Source organism: Ochotona curzoniae, unplaced genomic scaffold (genome assembly GCF_017591425.1).
Source record: "Ochotona curzoniae isolate NIBS_2020 unplaced genomic scaffold, NIBS_Ocur_1.0 contig_908, whole genome shotgun sequence".
NCBI lineage: Eukaryota > Metazoa > Chordata > Mammalia > Lagomorpha > Ochotonidae > Ochotona > Ochotona curzoniae.
This window is the reverse complement of record NW_024466607.1, coordinates 13,324,297-13,343,091: the sequence shown is the minus strand read 5'-3', so window position 1 is coordinate 13,343,091 and position 18,795 is coordinate 13,324,297. Positions and strand designations below refer to the sequence as shown.

Sequence of the window (18,795 nt, the reverse complement as noted above, 5' to 3'; positions counted from 1 at the left end):
AGGTCAGTCTGACTTTTCAGTCATACCCAGGAACCTCAAAGGCTCAAGAGGCATCAAGCTCCCATTACACCGTGGAAGAGATTCATGGTGCCCTTAAGATGTTCGCTACTCTTCAGAACCATCGAAACCACTTAAGCAGAACCCTTGGAACATGCTCTACATTGGGAACCCTGGGTTGATATTGATCGGGGGGCCTTTCCCCATCCTCGGGGTACTGGGGCAGTTGGGAGGCTGGGTGCAGCTTTTCCACTTGTTTCACCTCTTCCCCCAGACACAGGAGGAAGAAAAAGAAAAATGGAAACAATGATCTCACCCATTTTCCCTTAACCTTCAATCCTTGCCACATTGATCAACTACATGTTAAAAAAAAAGTTTGCTATTTCTATCTCCATGGCTCTCACAGCAATCACAGAAGACAGCAGAAAAGCCAAGTCCCAATGGCCAGTTTAAAGGAACCGCCTGCACCCATGCTTGGCCCAAATTGTTGTAAAGATTTGATCAAAACAGGGTGCTGTGGGTGCATCCTGCCACTCTGGACTCTTCAGTGCCAAGTTCCTTAGGAAGGAAACACACATGCAACAATGCAAGCCATTTATTTGTTCTTTACAGTAACAGAACCTTCTTCCCAAGTAATGCCTGGCACATGTGTCATTGGTCTGCGGGGCTTGTGGTTTCAGTCATTTCCCAAAGTGGTGGCGGACTTGCATGGAGCCACTCAGACCCTTCTGTTCTACATCTGATCAGAAGATAAGCCAGGTTAGAGACCTCCCCCTCCCTGCCCCATCCTCACCCTACTTCCATCAGCCCTGGCCAGACTGTGGACCTGTCTGGCCTGTCAGGGTCACAGTGTCCAGCACACAGACATACTGATTCATTAACTTCTTGGAGAGTGTGGCCACTGGAAAGCCTCTGGCCATACCAGCATGAGGACTGGATGTACAGTTACTAGTGGAGTCAAACCGCACTGGATGGAGAAATGAGCTCTAAGACGACCATGGAGCCAAGAAAGCTGCACAGCAACAGACTTTGGAAATGGGAATGGCGGAATTAAACAAATCTAACTTGGTTTATGACCATTGTAAATAATTCAGGGTTGATATGCTAGCACACTGCAGGGCTCCTTTAAATCACATTAACATGCCAGGAGATGTTACAAAGATATGCTTTATGTGCAACCTTGAAGTGTGAGCCAAGACCACCAAAGTTACAAGAAGGAGAGGGAGGAGTCACAGGAGTACACCGAACAGCCCCAACACCCCACGCTGCTGACCCACACAGACAGACCCACCGCAGCTCCCACTCCTGCCCTGCTGCGTGTCGGGCAGTTATAGATGCTGCTTCCTCCAAGGCTCCCCTCGCCCCAGACTCCATCAGTCCATTTTCCAACTTTGTCATCACAGTTCAACAGCTGTTCAAGAACTTCTTACAAAAAGCTGCTGGGGAAGTGTGTGTGTGTGTGTGTGAGAGAGAGAGAGAGAGAGAGAGAGAGAGAAAGTGGTGACTTTATGTTGTACGAGTTTATCTGTAGAAGATTCAAAGAGAAACAACGAATCCATACTTGCATAGAAACTGGCTGGTAATGGGCAAGAGAAAAACTTCTGCAGCCCTGAAAAATTCCAGATCTTGACCTGGGGATAGCTACAAGACATACATCACTCACTCACACACATATACCATGCCACCACGTATTTACTACACACATCACACACTATGCACATATATGTAACACCTGTTACATGCACACCATACACACACCACACCATGTACCATGGTGATCCTGTAAGACTGTGTTCCCAGTGATGATGTGTCTGTTCTAGTTTGTGTAAGCACAGTGACAACACACCTAGTGGTGTTTGCCCAGTGACAAGTCACCCAGTAACACAGTTCTCAGCCTATGTCCCCATCATTAAGGGACTGTATAAATAAGAGGTAATAAACTATGCATTTAGGATTTATGCACTTTATAAAAAAGACTCAGAAAACCCATTCATTCCTAACGTCTCAAGTGTCTTTGAACCTACAAAGGAAAATGATGACAGGTGGTTTGAATAGTTCCCACGAAACACAATTCCCCACTGTAGAAAAGATCTAAGCCATGACTGCTTCAAACTTTCTCCAAGGACTGATAAGTTCAAGTCTTCTCGCTGGCCCTCTGGCATGCATCGGACCATCCTGAGCCCCATCTGTGCCTGCACAGAGCTGGGCATCGGGTTCCCTTCTCAGCTGGGCCTGGGGTCCCTCCTCTGCCTTTGAGCATCTAGGTTCTGCAGAGCTCCCAGCACTGGCCATGCAGAATCAATTCTTGCACAATTCTGATCATAGGGGAGAAAAACCTGCTGGCTTCTGATGAAGCAGTCCTTCCTTGTATGCAGGAAGTGAGTTCTGAGAGGTAGGGGAGGATCCTGGGGGCTGTCCCTAAAAGCAGGAGTTTGGGGGGTGGGTCATGTCCCTTTGGGCAGAGAGACGGTGTGCCATTAGAGTCACACTGGAGGATCTGCATGGCAAACCTTAGAAGTTCTGAGAAGGAATGCTTCACCCTTTTTAAATTATTGTTTTAAAAAGTCAAAGAGCAGCCAGTGTGTGTCTAGGCTGGTCTGGGTGACAGACTGAGCTGAACCCCGCACTAGCCAGTACACACAAGAGTCAGGTCTGGGGTCACCTCTGATAAGGTTTCTTTGGGGAACTCCCCTCAACCCTGGTCAACTGGACTGCTGGTCTCAAAACTCCAACCATGGAGAAAAACCACAGGATCTGTGATCTGATTGTGAAGTGCATGTGTCAGAACTGGGCCTCCTTGTTTGCCGAAGCCTGTGCAGTAGACAGCATGCGCAAATGCACATGGGGGACCTAACACTGAGGCCTGCAGAGGACAGCAAGTACCTTGGATGGCAGAACAAACTGGACAACTCTCCAGGCCATGCTTTGACAGCAAGTATCTGGGTGAGTGGAGACTACAGGGTAGACTAAATCGGCCAAAAGATCTTGGAAGGATTTCCTCCACCTTGGAATAATGAAATTAATAACACCTCAGAACTACTGAAACCACTTAAGCAGTACTCTCGGAACATGCTCCCACCCACTAGGAACCCTAGGATGACACTGAATGGCCATCCCACTTCCCTGGACACTAATATGGTTAGGATGCTGGCAGCAGCCCTCTTCCCTTTTCTCCTCCCTTCTCCAGATACAGGACGGAAAACAAAAAAAAAAAAAAAAGGAAACAATTGTCTCATCCACTTTCCCCCATTCCTTGATCCTAATCAATGGGTATACATCCTTCTCAATCATGTAAACATCATCCAGTTGAGCATGGGGAGGATGGCGCAGTGGTTAAGCTCTGTTTGAGATGCCCACAGCCCATGCCACGGTGCCTGGTTGGAGACCCTGCTTCCTGATATGTACCCTGGTAGGCAGCAGGTCATGGCTCAAGTGTCTGGGTTCTAGCTGCCCACGTGGGAGACCCTGATGCATGCAGTTCTATTCCTGGCCACTAAGACTGCTTTCTTTGTCTACAAAACTGACTTCTAGATAAGGTGTAATCACACAGTTTCTGTCCTTTTGTATTTGCCCTTTTTCCACTTTGTACAACACAGGCAAGGATGAAATCGAGAACTGATGAGTAGCAAGCCTCTGATTCATACATGAATATCATAATCCCTCCAAGTCAGTGAGACAGACTCTTCTTCCAACTACAGCGATGCCAATAATAGGAAAACTCAAAAGATGGCAAAGGTTTTGGAAAACAAGAGGGAGCATTTAGGGTCTGGCGTGGTGGTCTAGCACCTAAATCCTCACCTTGGAAGTACTGGATCCTATATGAGTGCTGGTTCATGTCCTGGCTGCTCCATTTCCCATCTAACTCCCTGCTTGTAGCCTGGGAAGGCAGTAGAGGAAGACCCCAAGCCTTGGCACTCTTTATCCACATGGAAGACCTGGAGGAAGCACCTGGCTCTGTGTTGGCTCTCTTTTTTTTAAAGAGGGAGAATTTTCCTGACAAGTTGATGATAACCTGGTCACACACCTGCACCCTATTCAATACCTCCTCTCAGGACTTCCTGCCTGTTTCTCGAGGCTATTGACTGAACAAGTGATCGGGCTGGGTGGACTGGCTGGCCAGACAGGACTGCACTCCTTGGCAAATAGGAAAATTATTAAAAACAACAACAAAAATTTCCTTACTTGTCTGAATATAAGTCATGAGCTGATTCAATTCAACAGTAGCTTATTCCTTAAATAAAAAGGGCTTTTCTAGAAGGTTCCATGGGCCAGTTCTCTATTCGTCACCCAACGAAAGCTACCGTTCAACACAGGGTGTGGCGGGTAGTGGCAGGGAAATGCTTCATTACTGAAACATCCACTTTTGGTTTTGCTCAGCCTGCAGCTTGGGAAATCCACTCCCGAGGGAGGAGGGAGCCGCAGAGAAGGTTCCGGGGGCCCCAATCACTCAGCCATCATGAGTAACACGGTTGCTTCCTTTGCCAGTTAACTCAGCTCTGGCTGGGCCACTCTGGAGACACCTCCCCGGATGACAGGTTTTTCTTCTCTGACCACGGCAGATGCCCAATTCCTGAAGGTCACTATCATTGCCACCCTGGAAGGGACAAACACCCCAGAGCCACCACAGCGTGGAGGCATGGGGAACACAACTCAGATACTCTTCAGAGGCAGCAATGTGTGGGAGGGGCCCTGATGGGCTAGGCTGGGAGATCGGTCTGGCTGAGTGTGGCTGCCGCAGTTAACCCTTGAAGAGACGGGTTTTTCCTGGAGAAAGGACATGAGAGGGATTCAGAGGAATGGAGTCTCTACAGCTGGTTCTGAAGACAGAGGGGCCCCTGGAAGTGGAGTGTGGCCTTGCTTGACGGCATATGAGGAGTCAGGACCCCTATGACCGCTCAGCATGGAGACCGGCACTACCCCCACTGCTGTGCTCAGAGGAGGGCCACCAGTGCCAGCGTGTTAAGGGCTTCAAGAGACCCCAAGCAGATGGGCCATTCACACTGAGCATCCCTGCGCTCTCGACCAACAGACATGCAGAGACACCAGCACTGGGGACACCTGGTCCTGCAGCAGTGAAAAATTAACACAGAACACCAAGTAGACAGGGTTCAGGAAAGATGGAGCGTCTTTTCTGACACTTGGCTGTTTATGAAAAGAGCTTTGTACAGGGGGTACTGGTGCTATGGGATAGCAAGCACAGTTAATGCCTGCAGTACCAGCATCCAGTATGGGTGCTGGTTCAAATCCTGGCTGCTCCGTTTCCAATCCAGCTCCCTGCTGAAGTGCCTAGGAAAGCAAAGGAGGATGGCCCAAGTATGTGGGCCCTGTCACCCATGGGGGACACACTGCTGAAGCTCCTGGCTACTGTGAACATGTGTGGAGTGTTCCAGGAAATGAAAGCTTGTTCATCTACTCTCTCCCTTCTCTGTCTCTTTCTGTAACTCTGGCTTTCAGATAATATTTAAAAAAAAAAAACAAAACACAGTTTGGATAAACACAAAGTACGGTTTGCGATGCTGAACCTGCCTTCTTCCCCACCCAAGCTGGACTGCTGTTAGGGCAGCTGTAATGTAATTGGAGATAGCCTTTTCAGAAGTGGGACAGAACAACTAGGAAGATATTTAAAACGCGCTGGAGAGCATTAGTCAGCATCTGGTCCCTATAACAAAGTGGCTGAGATGAGACAAGGCTTTGAGAAGGAAGGGGGAGATCTATTGTGGAGATTCATAGTCCCAAATCAGGTGTGCCCTCTGGTCAGGACGTGCAGTGACGCTGAAGGATGGAGCTGGCAGAGGGTGCGTGTGTGGGGAGGGGGCTGAGAGGAAAGCATTCTGGGTGGTGGGGGGCTTGGGTCTATCTGTCCCTTAACTGCAAAGGCTAGGGAAGTGTGAGACGTCACTACCCGAGGGGTCAGGGTGGGGCCAACTGGGAATGCCTCCTACAGTTTAAAGCCCCCTTTCTGCTGTTGTTGTGTCCAGAAATCCCAAAGTACGGATGGGAGGGGAGCAGCCAGCACAAACCAGGATGAGGAATGCATTTTCAAATGACAACTCTTAAAATGAACAGGGGCCAGATCAGTAGCACGAGTCCTCAGGCACAACGCAGTCCAGGGTGAAGAGGTCAGTACAAGAGGGTGGCACTGGCCATGAGGTCATCAGCGCCAGGGAGGTGCACAGTGTCCTCATCTCGAGGTGACGGGCAGTCCCAGGAGGTGCTAAGCCAATGAGGACAGCCAATGTGGATCCGCTCTATCAGTCTGTTATTATGGCAGAGTTAAGTACACGAGACAGGTCATGATGGCAAATTCTGTCTCAACAAGTGTGGTCATTACGGAAGATATATACACAAGGACGGCTGTCACAGAAGGTGAAGCACAGTCATTACAAGCGGTCAGCCATCATGAATGAAGTCCTTTATCGAGACAGCAATCATTAAGGAAGAAGCTATATCAGCGAAGATGGCCATTACTGGCACGTGGCCCATGGCGCTGTCGGGACTAACCTGTGAGCTTAAGATGATGATGCCAAAAGTTCAGGAAGGCAAAAAGTCAAGTAAAGGGACCAAAGACGCTGGATGGAGAAGGCTAACTCCAGAAGACAATGTGCTGGTGGTGGAAGAGAAGGAACAGGGTGGGTCTCCCTGTTTGTAGCAGGAACCCAAGAACTTGTGGGATCAGCCACTGTTTCCCAAGGCATACAAGCTCTCCCTACGTCAGAAGTGGGCCCGTTGGGACTTGAATGTCCCTCTGATACAGGATTCTGGCATTTCGAGTAGTGGCTTAACTCACTGAGCCACAAGGCTGGCCCCTAAAACCTTTTGTAAATACCAAAACAACACTGTGGAATGACTAGTCATGAGTGCCGGATCCAGGGTCTGCCTCACTGGTGTGTGTGATGTCTCACAGACCTCACACAGAGAACCTCGTATATCCCCCCTTTTCTTTTCCAGCCTACAGAAGCTTCCTGGCCACCTTGCACACAATTCTTCCATACGGGTCTTCCGCTGTGCTTATCACACTGGACAGTGTGGCAAGCCCAAGTGAAACAGGCAGTGCAGAAAAAAAGGTGTCTATTGAGTCACAAGCTGCATGCTCTACCGAGTACTTGAAAATTTAGCTTTTCTGAAACCACATCAAACAGAATGAGGCCATGGCCCAAAGGCCACCAAGTCCTATACCCCAGCTCCAAACAAGCTGGATGCCCCTTGTAGCTGGTGAGTCTTCGGAGCTAGAAGCACCAGAGGTATGCAATATCAGTAGAATGAATAGGACTTTTTTTTTTTCCTTAACCAAAATGATATAGGATTGGGCTATATTTTTTCAAGACATTCTATTCTTTTTTATTATTATTATTATTGGAAAGACAGATTTAGAGAGAAGGAGAGCCAGACACAAAGGGCTTCCGTCCGCTGGCTCATTCTCCAGATGGCCACAAAGGCCAGGGCAAGGCCAAGCCAAAGTAAAGAGCCAGGAGCTTCTTCTGGGTCTCCCACGTGGGTGGCAGGGATCCAAACACTTGGACCATCCTCCCCTGCTTCTCCAGGTGCATGAGCAGGATGCTGGATCCTAGTGAAGCAGCAAGGACTTGAACCGGAGCCCAGAGGGGATGTAGGTGCTATCGGTAGCAGCTTAACCTGCTATGCTGCAATGCCAGTGCTGACACTATGTCTTCTATACCACCAAGCATACAAACTTTTTTCTTATACCTGTGGAACATTTTAATGCACCAAAACAATTCGCTGTTATAATTGACTTGGAATTTCTTTCTATTTAAAAAATATTCTGGGCCCGGCACAGTGGCCTAGTGGCTAAAGTCCTTGCCTTGAACGCGCCGGGTTCCCACATGGGCACCAGTTCTAATCCCTAACCCATGTATACAAAGGCCCTTCACAGGGGTCACAGAAAGTGTGTATTACGAGAAAAATATACATGGTCATCAAAATTTTTTGCACCAAGATAAATTTATCTTTTCATTTCATTTTCTACCAACTCCTGGAAGTCCCTAACTAGTGTAATTATTGTGGATTACGCCTCACTAGTTTACAGAGAAATAGCTTATCCTTTACCAGCTGCTTAGAAGTCTACTGCTTACACACTGCATATTTTATCTTACTGGTATCCAAAGATGGGTGTGTGGCTCAATTCCAGTCTCGAGTGACTGGGGTGGGGCCAGGAGGAGCCTGAGTTTACCTAGAGTGTGAAGGTACCGATGGGACACACCTTCCCCAGTGCTGCAGGCTGCTGCCTGGAACTTGGGTTGTAGCTGCTCCCCAGAGAGGGGCAGAGGCCTACAAGCCTGGGAGATGTTATCTAGGAGGGTGGGGCTTGCTAGACTGGGGTGCTGCTTCCGCAAGACCATCCAACGCACTGTTTGCAATCTGGAGAACACCTGCTATGTTCTGCCAAGATGGAAATCTCACCGGGGGCAGAGGGAGCCGCAGGCTGAAGCACCTGGTCAGGCTGTCAGCTGCTCCCGGGCCAGTTCTGCAGTGAGCCTCCTGCCTGGCTCCCCTTCTCTGGTTTCCTGCAGCGGTACCCTACAGCCCAGTCATGGTTTCTAACCCTTGATCTCCAAGGTAGCTGCAAGCCTCAGAAGCCTGCTGGGCATTCACATGCATGTTTGGCACTCACATGTGTAACCAGGCATGGCATTTCGCTGGTATGGAACCGGTCTGGTCAGTTCCGTGGCAAGATGGAACTTCACGTGTACAGGGACTTGCTCGCACTTGTTCTGGTGTCACTGAAAACAGTTTCTTGCAGCTTTTAGTTGTTTGCTTTTAATTTGAGAGATAGAAAGGCAGATACAGAGAGCTAGCTCTGGTCACTTCCCAGGTGCCCACAACAGCCAGGGCTGAGGCCAGAAATGGGAATTTAGCCCAGGCCTCCCACATGGGTGGCAGGGACCCAATCTCTTGAGATCTCACAGCTGCCTTTCAGAGTCTGAATTAGCCAGATCAAATCCTACCTGCTCCACTTTTGATCCAGCTTCTTGCTAATATGCCCAAGAAAGCAGCAGAAGATGGCTCAAGTGCGTGGGTCCTGACGCTCATGCGGGTGATTCAGATGAAGTTCCTGGCTCCTGGCTTTGGCCTAGCCCAGCGGATGGAAGATCTCTCGATCATATCTCTCCTCCCTGCCCCTGTAACCCTGCCTTTCGAATAAATTAATTCTTAAAACTCTTCATGTTTTTCTTGGACCCAACTCAAATCATCAAAATCCTAACAATTCTGGGAAACGAGGCGTGTGCCCCAGGCCTGATGTTGTGTCTGATGACTTACACATACAGCTAGAAAAGAATCTGAGTGCTCTGGGGTGGATGGCCTGAGGACCCAGGAAGGTAACGGTAAGTGGGAATCCAGAAGCAAAGCGATAGAGAGGCTGAGCATGTGTCCCTGGAGATACACCAAGGCTAACTCTGGTAAGGTCAGTGGACAGAGTCCTGTCCACTGTGGGGACACTGCAGGGGTACACAACACTTCCACACTGGCTGACCCCTCCGAGATGGAGACCCTGGCTCCTAACTCCTCCCTCTCCGCTGCTGTCTCTCGGCCTGCACTCCTCCTTGGGGGCTGGTGTGCTGGGGGGTCTTTCTGGTCCAGGAGATGGCCTGAGGAGGGGGTTCATCTCTCCATCTGCGTATCCTCTCTCCAGCCAGTACCAGCTCACCATGTTTCTAGCTTGTTCTCAGGTATAATGTTGTTTTAGTCAAACATCCTTGGCCGAAACAGCCTGATGCTCCCACCTCCGGTTGGTGGTAGAAGACAGGCATCTAGCTAGATGAATAAACATGAGACTGCATGTACCTGTCCCAGCTCAGCAAGCACCCCCAGCCCCTGCTCACTGGCCCACACAGTCAACACCCACAGAAGCTTTCTCACAGTGTCACAACAGCTGGCCCAGCCAAGTGGGCATACCCAGCCAGACTTGCCCTCAGTGTCGTGTTCGGACTCAGAAAGTTAGCAAAACTTATTGTCTCTCGTCTCGGATGAAGGCACAGGCTGTCACCTGTTACACTTCTACAGCAATGACCCATTTCACCCAGAACATTGCAATCTCTGTGCCGGAGGGTGGAAACGCTTGCGCTTCATTAAAAACCTCCAGCAACTTCCATTATCTGGGTATGTGGAGCAGATTCATCTTGCTTTCCCAAGGCACCCCCAAATGGAGGATGGAAGAGCATTCACACACTGAGGTGAGGCGTGTACCAGCCCTACCGTTATGTCACTGACCCATCACGTTCTTCGGATGGCTGCCAATGGACAGAGCTGAGCCAAGTGGAAGCCAGGAGCCAGGAGCTTCATTAGGGTCTCCCACATTGGCGGTGGGGTCCAAGCATTTGGGCCATCTTCTGCTGCTTTTCCCAGGCACACAAGCAGGGAGTTGAATTGGAACTAGAGTAGCCAGGACTCAAATCAGCGTCCATGTGGAATGCTATATTAAAAGAGGCAACCTAATCCACTTTGCCACAATACCAGCCCTGGCAGCTAATTTCTATAAACTCATTCCAGTCCCTTGACAGACTGCTTTGGGGCCCTGCACAGTAGCCTAGTGGCTAAAGTCCTCGCCTTGGATGCACCAGGATCCCATATGGGCGCTGGTTCTAATCCCGGTGGCCCAGCTTGCCGTTTGTGGCCTGGGAAAACAATCAAGGATGGCCCAAGGCCTTGGGACCCTGTACCCGTGTGGGAGACCTGGAAGAGGTTCCTGGCTCCTGGCTTCAATCAGCACAGCTCTGGCTGTTGTGGTCACTTGAGGAGTGAATCATCAGACGAAAGATCTTTCTCTCTGTCTCTCCTTTCTGTATATCTGACTTTTCAATAAAAATAAAATAAATCTTAAAAACAAAAACTACTTTGTGGAGTTAATCTGGTTTTACTCATTTGTTTATTTCTCAGATATTTATAAAATCCTGGCTACATTCTAGTCACAGTTCTAGCTTCTTAACTTGTGGGAGTGGGTATCTGAAGTTGCCAGAGCCGGTCCCCCAGACCTGCAGCCCACAGACTTTCTCAGATTTAAATCAGTTCAGAAAACACCACAACTGGAGGTTCCTCTGCATGGTGGAGGCCCCTAAGCCAAAGATTTAAAACCCGAGACCAGAAAGATGAGGCAACTCTGCCTGGCTAGAAAGTGTATCGTCAGTAACAACATCTGAGCTTAGAACCAGGCATCCCGACCCACAGGTCTGACCACTCCAGCGCTGCCTTGTGAATAGGACACCACCAACCAATTTCTGGGCCCAGCACCACCCTACATACCATAGCCTGCCTTCTGACTGGGCAGGTCCATACCATGGGGCTGCAGCCAATGAGAGACGGGTGGCTGCAGCAGTGACCTGTACAGCTCCCATTCCTGGCCCACGACAACCTCCCGCACTCTGCTTTCTCCTTCTGTCAGCCTGATGCAAGTGCTGGAGACACTGGAGCTTAGAAAGTAGAAGGAGTCTGGCTTGGAAGAGATGCCCTGTGCTGGACCTTAGACAAGCAAGAAATCAACATGGATAATGCATAAGCCGTTATATACCTGTGAGTCTGTGTACCAGTGCAGTTCAAGGCACATTACACATTGACTACTGGACTCAACATGAACAGTGGGTAGGAGCCATTGACCACTGGAGCCCAGGCCTGCCCAGTCTTCTTGGCACAGCGTTCAGGGCATTGCAAAATGAGCCAGGACGACTGAGAATATGAAGTGTTCTTGGGATTTACCAAGAGGTCATGCTACACAGACCTGGAGAAGGAGAGAGAAGCACAGGACTGAGTGCCACCAGGCAGCACTGCGCTCTCTAGACACGGTCACAGGAGGAAGGACATGGAGCCCACACTTGGCGTTCCGTGAAAGGGGGAATTTATCAGCAGCAGTTAAGCAGCTGGGTGGGAGGGAGAGTTAAAGAAGCACTCAAAGGCCTGGGCAGCCTGAGAAAGGGAAACGGGCAGTAAGGGCAGAGACAACCATATGCGAAGGAGCTCAAGCCACCTGCCTCCTTTGCAGTCTGTGACTGGTCTCAGCAGGAAAGAATAAAGGAGCAATGAACCACTCCGTGTAGTAATGAGGAGCCTTTGGAAGGATGGGAACAGAGAGCATCGTTTGGCCATGACCTTGGGCAGGTGGCTTTGCTTCTTGGTTACTCCATTTCCTCCACTTGTTCTTGGACAACTCTTGCACAAACTCTTGGATCCACTCATTGTTTCCTCAGGATTCCTGCCCACAGATAAACTCATCCATAAATGCAAGGAAGTTAATGGCGAGGATGATTGGGTACTCGCGATCTGAGTGTGGTCACAAAAACCAAGGACAAGAAGCACCACCCACACAAAGGAATGTTATGCAGTTGTCAAAAAAACACACAGGGCACCTTCACATGTTCTGGCAAGGAACATACACACACAGAAAAACAGACTGCTCAGTGAGAAGGTAAACTGCGTATGGGACACACGTTATGCTCAAGGCTACAGTGCACTCCCTTAAGGACGAAGCGGGCTACATGCATAAATAGCTCTGAAATAGCGCACGCAAAAACTCCGGGAAGGAAGCACACAAAAACTCCAGGAAGGAAGCACACATGCTCTCCATCATCCCCACCCTCTCCCCCCCCCCCAACCCTTGCACTACCTGGAACTATAATCATTTATCACCGAGCAACAGAGACATGTTCTGAGATGGGAGTCGTCAGCCCAGTCGATCGCTATGCTTGCAAACTCTACACGGTCACAGGTCAGTCATTCAATGTGGCCTCCATTCCCCGCTCCTTGCCAGGGCGGCCTCTTGATGCAATCAGATGATAGCACCAACACAAAACAGTGGCTGCTGGCGTCATGTGCGATGCTGCTTTCCAGCCAACACTGGCTTTGTGAATAAATAGAAAGAGTACTCTCTAAAAGTAACAATCCAATCATAGTATAGTAAACAGACGGCCAGGATCGCTGTCGCGCAGTACTGTCTTTAAGTGTTACGTACGATATGTATGTAACTGGACGAGCTACACTTTTTATACAGGTGTGGTCACCAGTTAATACGGATTTTTCAGCTCCACGACACTCTCACAGGAGCACCATTGAATATGTGTTGCATCATTACTTGTAGTTACACAGCACAGGATCACATATGATTTTTTTCTAAACAATTGTTACACTGCTTAACTATTACAAACACATGAACACAGCACTCAATGTTGGCTGATTTTTTTTTTCAATGAAACAAAACTAATTTGGGATCACAGCCACAATTTTTAAGAAGCCACACCAATGTGTCCACACGTGGAGGGGCAGTGTCCAGGTGTTGGGAGCTGGGTGTTGGAGTCAGACTCCCTGGCTGCTGCCTCAGCGTCACTCCATACCCACTGAACAGCACTGGGAAAGTCACTCCATCTCTCTGTGTCCAATAAAGGGAAAGGAAGTGCAACTACTTGCTTAAAGATGGAGAGCTAGGCCCAGCGTGGTAGCCTAGTGGTTAAAGTCCTCACTTTGTACGCATGCGCGCACACACACACACACACACACACACACACACACGGATCCCAAATGGGTACAGGTTCATGTCCCGGCAACCCTACTTCTCGTCAAGCTCCCTGCTTGTGGTCTGGGAAAGAAGCAGTCGAGGACAGCCCAAAGTTTGGGACCCTGCACCCACATGGGAGACCCAGAAGAAGCACTTGGCTCTGGAGTCAGGATCCACAACCAGGAATGCATCCTGGTACTCCAGTGAGGCATGAGTGTCTTCTCCACAAGGCTAAACACCTGCTCCTAACAGTTTTGTCTGTATTGCTCAAACATGCACAACTTACATCTTCTCCATCAAAAGATATTCTTGGCCAATATCTCTTTTCTCAACACAACACTTTAAGCAAAATGACACGCAGGGACTCGGCGCTTTTGTTTCACCTCCGATAAGATCACAAACTTCAAAAATCAAAACACAGTATCTCAAGTGTCACAAACGGAGATGCAGTCGCTGCACCCAGAGCAAACTACTGGCATTCTTCAAGTGTTGTCTTAGCATTTTACATTGAACAGAAATGCTTTGATCTACATATGGCTATCTTCCTGGGTTTCATTATGCATCCAGAAGCCATTCAGGGTTTTGCATTGCTTTGCAATGGGTCATTATTAAAATCCTACCACAAGCACCCATACACACAAAACAAAGAGGCATGCATGTGTTTTCATGCAGTGTCTGATTTCAGCAATGGGTCACTGTGGCTAAGCAGGACACCCTCACGTGTGAGATACTCAGAAGAATGGCTGGCGCAGCAAAGGCTCCGTGTCCACCAGCTATTACAATAGCAACAGTGGTTAGTCATTGTAAAACATGACGGGCCAGAAAACAAGCCCAGGTTACCAAGAGGTGAGTGAGGGAAGCCACTTGGCCCTCTTTCCTTGGTTGTCTGGAACTGCCCTGGAGAAGGTGATGGGCTAATTATTAGGTTGTAGGAAGTGGTTTGGAATAATTTGATTGCAGGATAAATTTTACAATTGAGAAGCCTAATGAAAGGGTATTAACTTTTCTTAATCAGCCAGGAAGAGAGCCTCAGGCATGGTCCCCCTTATCCTGGGTCTCCTAATTACCCTGGTGTCCCACCCACCCAACCTCAATCAGGTATTCTCTCCAGCGGTAAACACAGCTCTCCCTAGCTCACGTCACCCCCTCTCCCGGCGCCCCCACCACACGCACCCAGGTCAGCGTTACTGAGTATACAGGCAGGTGGGCCCTAAGTCAGAAGCTAAGGGATGGAGTTCACTTTTCTCTCTCTCTCTCTCTCTCTCTCTTTTTTTTAAAGATTTATTTTTATTGGAAAGGCAGATATACAGAGAGGAGGAGAGACAGAGAGGAAGATCTTCTGTCCGAGGATTCACTCTCCAAGTGAGCGCAATGGCCGATGCTATGCCAATCCGAAGCCAGGAACCAGGAACTTCTGGGTATCCCACATGGGTGCAGGGTCCCAAGGCTTTGGGCCGTCCTCGACTGCTTTCCCAGGCCACAAGCAGGGAGCTGGATGGGAAGTGGAGCTACCAGGATTAGAACCGGCACCCATATGGGATCTTGGCACGTTCAAGGCAAGGACTTTAGCCGCCAGGCCACACCGCCAGGCACTGGAGTTCACTTTTCTCCTGACAAAAACCAGCGAGGGTGCTCGCTTCGGCGGCACATATACTAACACCCAGCAAGGGTGGCTATCAGGCAGTTCCTACTGATCCTGTCTGTTGACTTACAGGGTGGAACAGGGTCTCTCCACAGCTGCTGGTGAAACAATGACCACGGGAGCCCGGATGGTGAGTGGAACGCACATCAGGATGACAGTGTCCGCTCTGCACAGGCCACAGGGAAATGATACTTCCAAAGCCCAAGGCTCCTGGCTCTCATGCACACCAGAAAACCTGTCCGGAATCTAAACCTGACCAAACACAGGCAGGAAGGCTCCAAGCATCACAGCCACGAGATTGAGACGCAACAAGCCCACTTTATAACCTTGACAGCAGGACAGCCCAGTCCCATGTCATGGCATCACCTGTGGCGGTCACTTTGCTGTCCTCAAGGTGGGAACCTCAGTCACAGGTCCCCATGTCTGGAGTCTTATCCCTCAGTGTCTTTGCCCCTAGAAAAATGGATATAAGCTGTCCCTCACTGTTGGATGTGTTCTATCAGAAACAGGACAAACGAGAAGCAAGCTAAATTCCCAACAACAAGGGACGAATTAAAGCCAGACAATGGGATGAGGTCATTATTGGTTTACACACTCACACACACACACAGGCTGGGCACCAGGAGGAGCAAAGGTGGATTGTTCATGGATTTCTTTTCCCTATTTTGGCGAGGTGTACCACTGGTGCTTCTAAGAACTCCATGTGACATAAAACATTTTCAGAGTAGTTTTCAACTTCTTCCCCACACTGTGAGCCAGAGGTTAGAGGTGGGGTACTGTGTCACAAACAGGCAGCCTTGGAGGTGAGCCCTGAGCTGACGGGGCAGACTCCCTGGGGCAACTGTGCTGACTCAGGGGTGGTGTTAGCCTGCCGGTGTGTGGAGGAGGAAGTGGGGCCCACCAGTCCTGCTGCTTACACACCCCTAAGCACAGCCTACAGATCCTCATTCCACACGAACAAAGGATGGGCACACACAGCGGGGTGAGCAGAAAACACAGTGGCAGCAAGAATGGGTCTCTGACCTGGACTGTGGGGTCACAGTGGTTCTGGGAAAGCAAAGGCAAACCAAGTTGAGATTTATTTTCCTTTCTCTTTAAGATTCATCTATTTAAATGGCAGTTATACAGAGAAAGAAAGAGATCCTCCATTCACTGGTTCACTCCCCAAACAGCCACAATGGCCAGGGCTAGGCAAGGAGTCTAGGTCTCTCCCACATGGGCCATCTTCCACTGCTTCCCCAGGCACATGAGCAGGGACCTGGATCAGGAGCAGCTGGGTTTCAAACCGGTGCTCTGGAGGAATGCCAGTGTCACAGGTGGTGATTTAACATACCAGCACCACAGTGCCGGTCCCCAAGCTGAGGCTTTTTAAGAAGGCTGCGGTTCCAACCTCATCAGTGTTACACCCTGGAAATGGGAAGTCTGTGGGAATACCGAAGTTGCACCAACACACACTACCACGTGAACTGTAAAACTCTCGGGCTCTGCAGTGACCCCAAGTTCAGAGATGGATTAAAGTGCTCTGGTTCTCTCCAGCCTCTGGTGACAGACTCCAACAACTTTTCAAAGATCTTCCTGGGGCATATCCACCCTCATCCCCGAGAGTCAAGGCCCACCTGCTGGCCCCAGCTCCAATCCCAGAGCCTGTGTGTAGGGTCCAGGTGTGGCCACACAGACGGGGCCAGCTCCTGAGGCCACAGGGAGAATTCCAGAAAGTGAAATGGGAAAGGTATGGGCCTCCTGGTATTTTACATGACACTGTGAGACAGGGCAGCCAGGCAACAACTTCCTGGCAGGAAGGGACTCCATTGGGCCAAATGGGACCCCCAAACGGTGGCCAAAACTGAGAGGCAGGGAGTGGAAGCCTGGTGTGGTCCGGCTGTCACTCGTCACTGTGGGATACTTTGATTTCTATCACATTCTTACTGGAGAACTTTCCAGAGCACTCACCTGCCCTGGAAACATGGCCCACAACCCAGGGAGTATGCCACTGCCCCAGAGCGGCCAGCACTCGTTTTTCTCACCCACAAGTTTATACAATCACTTTCTATTTGTAGCCCGGTCTTTTTATTTTCTGGGTGGGCATTTCAGAAATTTCAGTCCTAAGACATTATAGTAAATAAACATGCATACGAAGGCTTTAAAGCTAGAGGACCTTCCTTGTGGTTTGACTCCAGCACAGGTTCATGTCCTGGCTCCTCCATTTCCGATTCAGCTCCCTGCTAACGCACCTGAGAAAGCAGCAGAGGATGGCCCAAGGCCTAGTTCCCCTGCACCCATATGGGAAACTTGGAAGAAGCTCCCGGCTTTGACCTATATAGAGGCCATTGCAATCATTTGGGGAGTGAACCAGCAGATGGAAGATCCCTCTGTCTCTCCTACTCTTTCTGTAACTCTCTTTCAAGTAAACAAAAAAGAAATCCTATTAAAACACACACACAGAAGGAAAGAAAGGAAGTTGACTTGTGTTGCATTCCTAAGATTTGCTATCACCAGAACATCAAAATTAAACTTGACCCGTCTGTGTTTAGCTGTTGGGTAACTTACCAACCAGGGAAACACAAACGCCCCCTTAGGCCTTTAGGCATAACCAAGGCCCAAGATTCCTGGGTAATTCTGAAAACACAAAACCGGGCTAATCTTGGCAGAGGCCTGCTCTGAAGCTCCTATGTGACCAATCGGGTTATTCACTGCGACCAAACTTCTCCAGAACCCCACTACTCCCAAGAACACGCAGGTGCAGGAACAGGGACAAAGCGGCCCTTCCCCCAGCCGGAACAACTGAAACCCTCACCCGGGAACCACCAGGCCCCGCGGCCAAAGTCCACCCAGCCGAGGAGCCAGGGCGGAGGGACGCCGGGCGCTTGCATTCGGAATTAACTGCCCTCCTTCCCAGACTTTCGGAAAGGGAAGTGGGCCCTGTGGACCGAGAAAGAGGTGACGTGGGACACCGGGACCTCAAACCACAGGTGTGAGGAAGTGGAAGGTGGGTCTGGAGAGAGACACGCGTTTTCCACACGTGTTCCCTCACCGCCCGGGTGCTCCCAGGAATCTAGAAACAAAGCTAAAGCCCCGGCACTCCCGAGCGGGAGGCGAATGTGGCGGCCACATCCCGGGGTTCGGTTTACGCGCACCCATTTTCCCTCCTTCCCTGGTCCCCGAGATCCCGACTCTGGGACACCACTCCCAACCCCGACACGTGCGGCGGCTTCCGCCCCAGCCGAATCCAAGAGGGCCAGACGACCGCTCCCGACACCACCGTGGGAGCTCTCGGCACGGCGGGCTGCCGGACCCTCCTCCCCGCACTCCTTGAAACCCGCACCGGGGCATCGCACTCACCTGCGCCGCGCGGCAGCCGCGCCGCTCCCAGGAGCAGGACGCCCAGCAGTCCGACGGTGGCCCCCACGTTCAGACCGGCCATGGCTCCAGGGCGCCTCGGCCTCGGTGGGGAAAAGCGTCGTGGCGCGTGGCTCGGGGAGCCCGAGCCCTGGCGCCGGCTGCGCTCGGCCGGGACTCACCTGCGCGCGGGTGACGGCGCCCGGGCTCCGCCCTGCGCAGCCGGAGCGCGGCACGACCTGGTCCTTCCCTCCTCTCTACTCCTCCCCTTCCTATACTTCAGCGACCGCCTCTCCCGCCGCTTCCCTGGGAGCCCGACGTCCTC

The 18,795-nt window shown here is 50.4% G+C and overlaps 1 protein-coding gene across 1 annotated transcript in view; it reads right to left on the bottom strand.

Moving 5' to 3' along the window:
- Nucleotides 1-18,555, bottom strand: part of CDCP1 (CUB domain containing protein 1) — a 45,910-nt gene extending 27,355 nt beyond the window's left edge. Inside the window, exon 1 of the mRNA XM_040994983.1 lies at nt 18,474-18,555. Within this exon, the coding sequence (XP_040850917.1) occupies nt 18,474-18,555 (82 nt within the window). The remainder of the gene's footprint in view (nt 1-18,473) is intronic.
- Nucleotides 18,556-18,795: the final 240 nt, after the last annotated feature.